A 12297-nucleotide genomic window follows, 5' to 3' on the forward strand; every position below is an offset into this window, starting at 1 on the left:
AGATGACAACATTTGAAGACATTATGACACTAACCACGCTCCCAAGTATAATAAATAGAGTGGCAAGTTACATGAAGACAAAGTTAAAGAGTTAGAGCAGTCATTGAACAAGCAGCAGTCAGTATTTATGAGTGTTCATCAAGTCATTGATGCTGCAGTTAGCAGTGTCATCGAAGCCTTTTTATGAAGGGAACAGTATATTGATGGCTTCAGAAGATATTTGCACAGAAAAACGTCAAGCATTTGTAAACATTAGCCTCTCAATACAGTTGCAGAGAATTAATGAATTACTAGAATATATTATGTAACAGTCAATTCAAAGACAAAGTTATGTCCTTTACTGCATTCTGTTGCAATTGATAAAAGTTCTGATATAACTGATGTAGCACAACTTGCAGTTTTTATATGTGGTGTGGATGAAAATATGCAGTTAACAGAAGAGTTGTGGAACTGGTACCAATAAAAAGATCAACAACAGGTGATGATATCTTTGCGAGTTTGGTAGGGGCACTTGATAAATTAGGTGTTGACTGGGTACAAACTGTGAGTCTGGCTACAGATGAAGCACCACAAATGGTGGGTAGAAAAGCTGGCCTGGCAACAAACTTAAAGGAAAAACTAGTAACTGTGAACCCAAACCATTAATTTCATAATTTGCATTGCATTATACATAGAGAAGTGTTGTGTAGTAAAACATTAGAGATGGATAATGTCATGGATGTCGTTATGAAGACGGTGAACTTTATACGAGCACGAGGTCTGAACCACAGACAGTTCAAATACTTTTTGGAGGAAAATGAGAACACACACAGACTGCCATATCACACTGATGTTCGCTGATTAAGTCGGGGAGTCGTACTGAAGCGATTTAATGAATTACGTAGTAAACTACAGATGTTTATGGAACAAAGAAAAGGATGTGCGTGATTGAAAGATAATGACTGTTCAAGATCTAGCTTTCATGATGGACATTACAGAGCACTTAAATTACCCCGAACACAAAGCAATGATGCAAGGACGCAATAAATTGGTAACAGTTTTAGGACTGCATTCGTGCCTTTGAGTTGAAACGGCAGCTTTTTAAAAGGCAACTTGCAAAGTAAGCTTTCACACTTTCCGACCTTAAGTCCCTACAAGGCACACCTGAGCTTCATGTTGATACCAACACAAAAAAGTACTGCATCAAGATTTCCAAGAATATGATTTGCCAACTTTAAATACCCTGAGAAATATGTTTCCATTTTACAGAACCAATTCTGTCAGTGTTAATGAGATACCAGAACATCTTCAGTTAGAATTATTTGAGCTCCAGTGATGTTGTTTTGAGGAACAAGTTTTCCAGTGTCGATGTTGGCACATTTTATCAATATGTGGGACCAAATTATCCCAGGATTTAAGCGTTTTGCCTCAAACATTATGTCCATGTTTGGAAGTACATATGTTTCTGAACAGTTCTTTACTGTAATGAACATTTAACAAATCTCTGCTTCATTTTCAACTTACTGATGCACACCTGAATTCAATACTGAAGATTGCTGCAGCTCAGTTATTACAGCTCCTCCCCGACTTACGGCCATCCGCATTTACAATCTGCCTCAGTCGTACCAAAATTTTGTCAAATTACGTATTTTCGAGTCCCAATGTCAATACACAGAAAAAAATTTCGTTTGTAATTCACTTTAAAATGGCTGGCAAGCTTAAAAGTGAGAGTTTTGTGGTGCCGAGAAGAAAAAGAGACCCATTTTAGATTTTCTACGTATTATTTAAGCATTTTCGACTTACGACCTGGATTTGGGTTCCTAACCCAGTCGTAAGTCAGGGAGGAGCTGTAGTTCCCAACTTAGATGCATTGGTCTATAGCAAGAGGTGCCAAGTATCAGGGAGCAGCAGTACCAGGCAATAAGACTAATCAAGGTAACTATATGGTATACAACACACAGCATTAGCAGGGATTTTTCTTTTTTTGAGAGAGAGAGAGAGAGAGAGAGAGAGATTCACACTCGCCCTTAGGTGCCAGCACCTCTAGACCTGTTCCTGTACCGTATCCACCTCCCTTATTTTGCCGCACTACTCCCTGAAGGGGCGACCGCAAACTGCTTATAATTATGTCACATGGCCCGCATAATGTGAACTCATATTAAATCTGGCCCACCGTAGCAAATGAGTTTGACACCCGTTTTAGACAGCAAAAATCAAAGCAAAATAAATAAATTCAACAAGCTACTAACAAGAATTGAATTTAAAAACTTGTATTCATTTAAAGAGCAAATATTGTGAGTGAACTATTATGAGTCAGGCCAGTCATCCTTTGTTATTGACTGAGCAGCCAGTCAGGCTAAAGCACTTGTAGACTCCTTTTCTACAATCTGATGTGAAGTCAGCAGCAGGATGGGAGCCAATGAGGCTCAACAACTTTGGTGTTGCACATCACAATGGTCACTGAATATGTTTGTTTACATTCATCTTAGCCAAACACAGCACAACCATACATTCTCATTGTGTGAAAGTCTTTAACTTTCCAAACGAGACTTTAATCACAGACCAATACTGAGGGAATTGGTAGCCAAGGTGCCCATACCTAAGATCAAGTGGTGACGGTGATAGAGCAGCTAAGTGATCATCTTAGACCAAAAACAGTAATTACTCATATTCAAGCTTAGAGCATCAGATGGCTATTTCTTTAGTCTAGTCAGTTATTTGTTTTATCTAAATTAACCAAACTGTTGTAAATAAGAACACATACAGACTACAGAGTGGGACATAAAGTAGTAGCTCTAAAGTTACTCTGTTTTTATCATTTCCACCACTCATCAGTTTCCTAGTTGTCTACTGCTAGTACAGTACAGGAGCAATGTGTAGTAGCTACCCAGAGAAAACCTGCCATGTTTGTCAGCGAGGGTCACACTGGATAACACCCTTCTCATATCAGACCTACAGTACTGTAGGTATTGAACCCACAACTACAGTGGTGAAAGGCAAGTGACCTAGCAGTGTAATACCAACACCCATTTTCAAGAGACATAATACTAACAAAAACAAGTTGTCCATGACGTAGTTGTAGTCGCGACGTGAGCGATCAGGCAGCTGGCAGGCACAGATGACAATCACAGCATTCTTATTTTCTCCCAAGTAGCCCCCATGACTCACACACTGTGATGGTAAAAACATCAAAATGTTATTCCAAAATAAGTTTTATTAAAATACTGTACTGTACTGCATTAAAACCAGTTCTTTCAGAAATCAAAGACTTTTCCCCATAAAAGGAGATACAGTATCAGTGGTATTCCAAATGCAGTTAAAGAAATCCACTAGATCGTAGAGTAATAAACATCTGCCTAGCATCAAGTGCTAACCTTACGGTAAGGAGCGATGACTTTCATGTCAATTCTCCGCCACACACCAGCAATCACAACACTCCTCCAGTGTCTCTCTTCTGTTGATTCTTCAACAGCAGACATCTCTGGTATCAACTGAGAAGGTGGGGGTGGTATAGGCTCAAAGTGCAGCCCCATGTTGTACTTCATGTTTGCAGGTTCAGAGCTCTCAAACGCTGATATATCAAAGTCTTCATCCTGTAGACAACAAAAAGTTCTCAAAATCCCTTAGTGTAGTGTAGCTTTTTTTTTTTTTTTACGGGGAATAGCCCACCCGGGCACAGGTCATCGACCCATATCGGGGTCTAGAGGGCGAAAAATTAAGAATAAAAAGAAATTACAAATAGAAAAGGAAAAGGTAATATTAATCTACACCACGAAGATGCCGGGAAACCAGCTTTCTAAAGCGAGACAGATTGAGTGTGGAAACACAGAAGAAGGCAAAGCATTCCACAGTATGGCTGTGTGAGGAAAAAAGGATGTACTGTAACGGGTTATTCTAGTGTGACCGACATCCACAGAGAAATGGTGGGCACGATGTGTGTTACGAGCCACACGGTCTTGCCAGCGGTACACAGGATGCCAGATCCACCGAAGATTACCCGTTAAAGAACCTGTAAAAGAGAGAGTGGAACAACATTGCAGCAAAGAGAAAGGGAAGAAAGATTGTCAACTCAAAGAAGAGAGTTAATAAGACAAAATTCCTTTGATTCCACCCTATCTAACAGTTGGACAGAAAAAGAGCCACCCCAGATATGAGAGCAGTACTCCAAGTTAGGACAATGAATCCCTTATATACTTGAAGCAACTGCTCAGGACTGAAGTAGCTACGGCATCTGTACAGCATTCCCAGCTTTCGGGAGGCAGCTTTAGCAATGTTGAGAATGTGTGGCATCCATGACATATTAGAGGAAATGGCGAGGCCAAGCATATCTATTTTAGAATTTCGCATAATGATGGCATCCTGAAAATGTGATTGGTGGGAGATCATCTAATTTGTAAAGTGTAGTTGGTAAATACCGAGTTTTATTCCTGTTGAATTTAACCAAGTCTCAACCTCCATTCGGAGATGCCGCACAGATCCGCATTGATAGATGTAATGATATCAGCTTTAGAAACAGATTTGGTTTGGGTTAGGAGGAAGGGGAAAATGTGAAGAAGAGTAGAATCATCAGCATAAGAATGGATACAATTAGTTGTAGTGTGAAGTAAATCATTGATTAAAAGAAGGAAGAGAGTAGGTGAAAGAACAGAACCCTGTGGGACACCGCTATTGGTAGAGAAAGAGAGAGAGATCAATCCCTCGACAACAACTGCCATGGATCAGTTCTCAAGAAAGCCAGAGATTAGAGAACAAAGTGGGGAAGAGAAACCATGAAAGGGATTTAGAAAACAAAGACTCCCTGATACAGTATTTGTTGGGATTATATATATATATATATATATATATATATATATATATATATATATATATATATATATATATATATATATATATATATATATATATATATATATATATATATATATATATATATATATATGTATATATAAAGTGAACCCTCACTTTATGCAGTTAATTCAACCCACGGCGGCCCGAGTAAAGTGAACAACATAACATATGGGATTAATTGAAATAGAGACCGGGCCGACCCCCAAACTCCACTTTTTCAGACACAATACCTACGTTGGAGTAAAAATAACTTCTTAATTTTATGATGGTATGCACACACAATTAATAATTAAGAGAAATATCAATAATATTAGGTTTTTTAACACTTACATTAGTAGAAAAGATGGCTGGGCACACGGGGATAGGGGGTTGGTTCCGAGGCAGAGGGCAGATTATTGGCCCTCACCTGTATCACTTGTATCAATTGTATCACTATCCACCACAGAGGCTTGCAGGGCCTCTTTGTCAAACCCCTCGAAGTCCATATAAGTCCATATCCTCACTATAATTATCACTATCACTGACTTGGGCCGGCTGTGGTGGGTGGCAGGTGAATAACTCGGTAATGTTTTGATGACTGGGCAACCTTGTGCGCATTGTGCCCACGCCGCTTCCTGCATATATGAGTAGATGAACCGCGTTAAGTGAAAGTTCGGTTCTGGCGAGGCACCGCATATATAAGAAATCGCGTTAAGTGAAACCGCGTAAAGCGGGGTAATACTGTATATATATACATACATACATATATATATATATATATATATATATATATATATATATATATATATATATATATATATATATATATATATATATATATATATATATATATATATATATATATATATATATATATATATATATTATACATACATATATATATATATATATTATATATACATACATACATACATATTATTACATACAATATACATAATATTAAGAGATACATACATATATATATATATATATATATAGAGAGAGGTATATATATATACATATATATATATATATAGGCACACACACACACACAGGTTGAAAATCCCTTATCCGAAATCCTTGGGGCCAGAGGCATTTCGGAATTTTTCGGTTTTCAGAATTATTTTTATTTATTTTTGTTTTTTTAATGTGTATTAGCCCGCCCGGGCATAGATCACTGACCTTAATATCATCACAATCATCTTCTTCTCCATCACTTCTCTGGCTAAATGCTGAAGCAACAGAAATAGTGTCATCTTCAATAGGTGATCTTAGAATGTCCTCCGCAACAGAGATTCTTTTTCGTTGACTTGTACTGCCAAACTCCAGACTAACTGGCCTCTCTAGCAATAAGAAAATGACAATTAAAGAACACTACCTTATACAGTATACTCGAGGAGGTACACATGGAGGTACACATTGTGGTGCAGCGATAACAATCAACAGTGTACAAATAACTATTTGTCTCCAATTCATTTCCACAGCTTTTTACAATGTTTTTGTGAATTATTAAGAGAACATAATGGTGTGACTATCTACAGAATGATTATGAGCCAGTTTGAGTGTGGTGACCAACATACAGTGAACAAGTTAACTTAACATGTAAACTCACTAGTAGCCATAGATACAATATTAAGCTTCCTTAAGACACTTTGTTCAACTGCAGATTAATAGTACATAGTTTAATGTAACTACAGTACAGGTGTAAATTATAACAGAAATTAAATTTTATTTTGTTTGTGTACTTTCTCATGACTGAAACTACACCTACAATATACCATTCACAGGGAGATACAGTGTACACAGTGATAGTACAAAGAGATATAGTCGTCGATGAGAACGGGAAAAGAAACTATAATGAAATATTAGTTAAAATAAAAAATAAATAAAATCAACAAGCTTGGCTATCCTTAAAGGCATTCTATTACCGCCCCAAAGAAAGTTTGATTTAATTTTTCTGTGTTTCTAAAGGATTGGGTGGGTGTATAAACTCAGTTATTCATAGCAAAATGCAGTGTATATAGAGATAGCACATAAATACTGTACCGACAAATAGCCGAAGTGAACTGAAAAAAAAAGAGAAGAAAAACAGAAGACAACTCTAAAGGCAACAGGGGAGGTTAACACCAGCAGAGGGCAGCTAAGTGCTGTTTTTTTCTCTTTATTTTTAAATAGGTGTAGATCTATACAAAGTCTGCACCCCCCCCCCCCTACAACAACCACCATGAGTATGATATGTGATTACTGCAGGGGGACGTCGGATACAGGCCTGACTAATGCAACGTTTAGAATGATGCAAACTGCCGTAAAGCATGAAGGCTGTTGCTGGTATTGCCCTGACTGCAAAGTCAAGGTGAATGAGGCGATTGCAAGCCATAGGGGAACGAGTTCCCGAGGGACGAAAATAGATGAAGCTGGAGCCTTGCTGGTTGCCAAACTAGAACAAGTTGGGAAAGAGATCCTTGCTAAGACTGAGGAAGTAGCCGACAGAATGGAGGTGGTTGCTAAGAGGAGTTAGCAGGGCCACGGGAGGTGGAGAGTAATGCAGGATTAGAACAGGTTCTACAGCAGCAAGGGACTCTGAAGAAGTGTGTCGAAGAAATGAAAATTAACAGACCTACTGTTAGGGGAGAGGAGGAACAACGAGAACGTTTCCAGCACAGGAACACTGTACAATAATAGTTTCTGAAGTCCCCGAGAGCCAGGCGGAGGGAACTGAGAGTAAGATAACACACGATAAGATGCAGTTTAAGAATATTTGTACAGAGGTTCTGAAGATGCCATCAACACCTCAGGATGTGAGGAGGCTGGGACAAAAGCAGGGGGATAAGCTTCGCCCCCTCAGGATCACACTAGTGAGTGAGGAGGAGAAATGGGAGGTTATTCGGCAGGCAAAAAACTTAGCAAGGAGCGAGGCATTTTGGAGTGTATTCATTCACCCAAATAGCACAGTAATGCAGAGGAAACAGCACAGGAAGCTCCTGCAGGGCTTGAAGCAGAGAAGGGAGGAGTCGAGGAGGAGCGGGGACAGGTGCATGGGTTACATTCAGGGAGAGGGTGGTGGAAGCAAGTGTGCCAACACAGGGCCGGGGGACAGCAGCTCACCCTCCACCCGCTCTACCCCCCGCCTGGGAGGTGGCACCAGCTCTGCCTATCAGCCGGGAGGAGGCGAGCGCCTTGTAAACAATGACATTTCTAACCACACCCTGCAAAATACAGTGTACTTAGCAAATGCTGCAGCTTCTGAGAATGAGAGGGGGAGCGGGTTTATTACTAAGAGCAGAGACGTTACCGAGAACAAATTGTAGCTTGAATGTCATGTACACTAATACTGACATGTTCCTTGATAAGAAAGAGAAGTTTTAAACAATACTGAAGGTACACCAACAAGATATTGTAGGAGTTGTAGAACTGTTGTACAAGAACAAGAGAATCGACCCAGAGGAATGCGAGTTCATTATTGCTGGATATGACCCCTTTATGAACTTTTCTCAAAAACTTGCAAGAGGGGTGTGGTTATCTATGCTAGGCAAGACCTTAGAGCCAGCTAGGCAAGGGTACAGGGAAAGGATTTTTTGAACAGTCCAACTGGTGTAAAATTAAACTAAAGGTAGGGGACTTACTTATGTCGGGTGTATCTACAGTTCCCCAAACTGTGGCCCACTAAATCAAAGGAACTCAAGAGCCTTAATAGACAATGCAGCAATGCTCAAACCTAGCCACCTCCTTATCATGGGAGACTTTAACTATGGCGACATCGACTGGAGAAACGAGTTCACCCCAAATGACTTGAATAACCCTGCTACTCTTTTTGTAGAAACTCCAAGATAATTTTTTGTTCCACCATGTTAAAGACCCGACACAATACAGAGGGGAGCAAACACCCAAGCCACTAGGCCTCATCATAACAAACGAGGAGGGTACGGTGGCCAAACTGGAACATCTAGCCCCAGTTGGAACAGTCACCATATAGTGTTGTCATTCAGATTTAACTGTTACCTAGTTCAAGATAAGGCTACGCCAAGGTGCAAATATTACAAGGGAAATTACAACGGGACAAGGGAAGAGATGAGGGGTAATCACTGGCCTGTCTCATTAAGGCCAGTGGTGGGGGTCATCCCCCACCTCAGATACAAGCCAGATAGGTCTGTGTCCTAACCTAATATGAGCAGAGAAAACAATATGTCTGCGGACCACAAGTCCACGTCAACAATACTAAAGTGGATAAGTGAGAAAGTGATCATAGTGTTGGATGGATATACTTTCAGCCTGTTCACTATCCCTGTGATGGATTGTAGGGACAAGAGCGGCTGAACATAATCTCTTTTAGTGGGTCATACTGGGCTTATATTTAGACCTAAAGATCCTGATTGAACAGCCATAATTTTGAGAATCAGTTACGGTATTAATTAATCTCGATAGAAAGAAAAGAAAATAAACACGTGAAATGCTATACGTCTTAATTTATTTAGTTAACTATATTTTTGTAAGTTATCATGGATTTATGCTAATACAGTGGTCCCTCAGTTAATGAAATGTGGGCTAACAAATTACCTCCCATAAGGAACGTCAATTCGGTTAACGAACAAAACTTCGATTAACGAAATCCTGTTCTATGTTTACATTCATTTCCAGTGGAGTAAATATCAAGAAAGTAGTGCTCTTTAATATTTGTGCATTTGTTATATTAAAATTATTAGTCATTTAACATTTATTTAACATATTGATAGTATATGCAGTACAGGGAACTAGTTTTTTGTGCGCCGATGAGACGCTTGACTCAGCCACCAGGCGTCAGATGGGCTTTGTTGACAGTGGAGTGAACATCTATTTTGTTGGTGTCTTGAATATTTTTGCATTTTTACATTAAAATTATTGGTCATTCTGAAATTTTGTTAACATATTGATAATATATAGCGCAGTGCAGTGTTGATTTAAATAAAATAATCTTGAATTACACCAAGTGAACTTAAAATTTTTTTGGTAAAATGACTGCATCAAGCATGGGTCCACTGGAAGGTGATTTCTCCTCCACTTCCATCTCTTCTCCCTTCTCCTCCACCCCCACTTTTAATTCCCATCATCATCATCATCAACCAGGAACCTTCTACATACACACCTCAAAGTAAGTGTACTTTATTGCATATTTTTTTTTTACTTTGGAACCAATTACCCAATATCCCATTGAAACAATGGTTTCGATTAACAAACGACCCTCTGAAACGAATTGTGTTCATTAACCGAGGGACCACTGTATTTGGGACAATTAATAATTTTGTTACTTTTTACTTTCAGGACTTGAGTACTTCATGAATGAGATACTTTTTATTTCTTTTGAGTACATTGATCTTTGGATAATTTTACTTCTACTTCGGTAACATTTTGCCAATGTAACAATACTTTTACTTAGGTAGCAAAGTCCAGTACTTTTTACAACTCCGCTGTACTGCACTGTTCCACACCTAATGATATATAGTCGATCCAAACTTAAAAAAATATTGACCTTTCACCAAGAGTTTTGTAAACATTCAAATATATCACTAAACGTAAGATTTTCCTATGTTACAAATATAGAGAAAAACTTACCTTTCTCAGGAGATTTGTTGTCAAAGTTACATGGAGTTTCAGGAGTGGTGGGCGAGACATTCATGTCTGATGCATCACTGCCTTCAATCAACAACATGGACACATTAATTTCATCTTTGTCATTCTCTTCACATGTACTTGTGATGACAATATGTGGCACAGGTACACTTGTATATGGCACTTGGATTTCATTATTGCTGGTTTCCTTGTCTGGCACTTGAACAATTTGTACATTAATAATTTCAGTATTTGAAAGGTCTGGTACTTCATTGCACTCTTCATTGGTGCTAGCACTTAAGTCAAGGGTTGGAGCTTTTATCTTTTTAAGACCAATATCTTGTGATTTGCTCTCAATGAAGACCCCTTCCACCTCGAGGTCTTGGAGTCCTTCCTTACTGAGACGAAGTGATCTACGTCTCTCAAACCTGAAGCCCGTGTCTTCTTCAATGTCATCATCGTCAATAAACACGGCCGAGGATCTCTTTGATGGGGTGACACTAGAATCACTCATTTTAGGGTTGGTGTCGTCAAATACGGCTCGAATGTCAGTCTTGACGACATTATCTAAATCCAGACCTTCTGCAGATATCATTTTCTTTGGAGAGGAAATTCCACTATCAGTATTACCAGAAGAGTTATTATTGTGTTGCTCTTGTAGAGAATTGTGCAAAGCCTCGATCACATCCTTGTTAACATATTCACTGTATCGCTCAGAGTTATTCAAGACCTCTTCGATTTCTTTTGGTGTGAGTATGTCCTGCAGCCTCCCACTAAGGTTGTAGATATCTTTATATTTTGTGAAATCGAGACATTCACGAACCTTCATAAGTGTGCTCTGTTCGATGCTCAGGCTCTCGTCTTCTGTCACGTTCAGGTCGATTGCTCCAGAGTTAGAGCTTTTTGTACTACTAGATTTAGGTGTGGAGGTGTTGGTCTGCTGGATCACTTGCTGCAGCTGTACAGGCGCATTATCGCAAGTCAAATTTCCCGACATCTCTCGCATAAAATTCTCGCCAGCTACAATGTCCGAAATATTTTCCCCCACTTCTTCACTCCCATTCAACATGTTTTCTATTTCCTTAAGGTCTCTGGCAAAGGTTCCCACAGCATCAGATGATAAGGACATACCCACATCCTCCTCTTCTATGTTTTCATTATTGTCCAACTTGGATCTACTATTATGCTCTTCTGTAGTAATGGCCGTTTCTTCGGGAACAATTTTCCTGCGCATACTTCCGTGTCTCTGAAACTCTCCAGTCCGCACTAGTCCTTCTATCTTCTCTGCGTCGGGAGCATGGATGGGCGTCAGGTTTACTTTTCGCCGAAAACTTTTGTGCCTCACAAATGCATTTTCATGGGAGTTGGGTAGGTGAAATTCTTCAAAATAATCTTCCTCTAAATCACTACCAACTTCAAAGCCATATCCTTGCTTGGCTGAGTTATCAGATGTCTCTAATTCATCTGGAAGCATAAGCTTACTGTTACTGTATACAAAATGCCCTGCCTACACAAGTACTGCACTTCAATGAGCAACAAGAAATAAATGCCTACATCAGTACTACACTGCACAGATCATCAAATAAATTACTATCCATTAAAACCATAAAAGGAACAATTCAAAACTACATAATATAATTGTACAAAGCTGATACTGTACAAATGTTATTCCGTTAAGCAAACAAACATACAACTAAATAGGCTATTAAAAACTGCATAAATAACTTTTTTACCATTAATATGAAACACCATCTGGTGAGGCTTGACATAAGTACTGAATTGTTACACCTAAAACAAACTAATATTTACCGTACTTGTATATTCAACTAAAAGAATATAGCATAGCTCAAAAAATTTACATAATCGCATTTTGCATGCAGTATTTACTGTACAAAAAACACATCATCA

The 12297-nt window shown here is 38.9% G+C and overlaps 1 protein-coding gene across 5 annotated transcripts in view; it reads right to left on the bottom strand.

Annotated features, from left to right (window-relative positions):
- The window catches only part of LOC121854949, a 45485-nt gene that overhangs the window by 10391 nt on the left and 22797 nt on the right, over window positions 1-12297 (bottom strand). For all 5 annotated transcript variants that reach the window (XM_042349755.1, XM_042349758.1, XM_042349759.1 and 2 more), the window contains exons 4-7: window positions 10393-11853; window positions 5989-6149; window positions 3354-3572; window positions 3032-3150 (exon numbers count right to left, since the gene is read on the bottom strand). In XM_042349755.1, coding sequence (XP_042205689.1) covers window positions 3032-3150; window positions 3354-3572; window positions 5989-6149; window positions 10393-11853 — 1960 coding nt within the window. The remainder of the gene's footprint in view (window positions 1-3031; window positions 3151-3353; window positions 3573-5988; window positions 6150-10392; window positions 11854-12297) is intronic.

The sequence above is a fragment of the Homarus americanus genome, unplaced genomic scaffold (assembly GCF_018991925.1).
Source record: "Homarus americanus isolate GMGI-L3 unplaced genomic scaffold, GMGI_Hamer_2.0 scaffold23110, whole genome shotgun sequence".
NCBI classification, from domain to species: Eukaryota; Metazoa; Arthropoda; class Malacostraca; order Decapoda; family Nephropidae; genus Homarus; species Homarus americanus.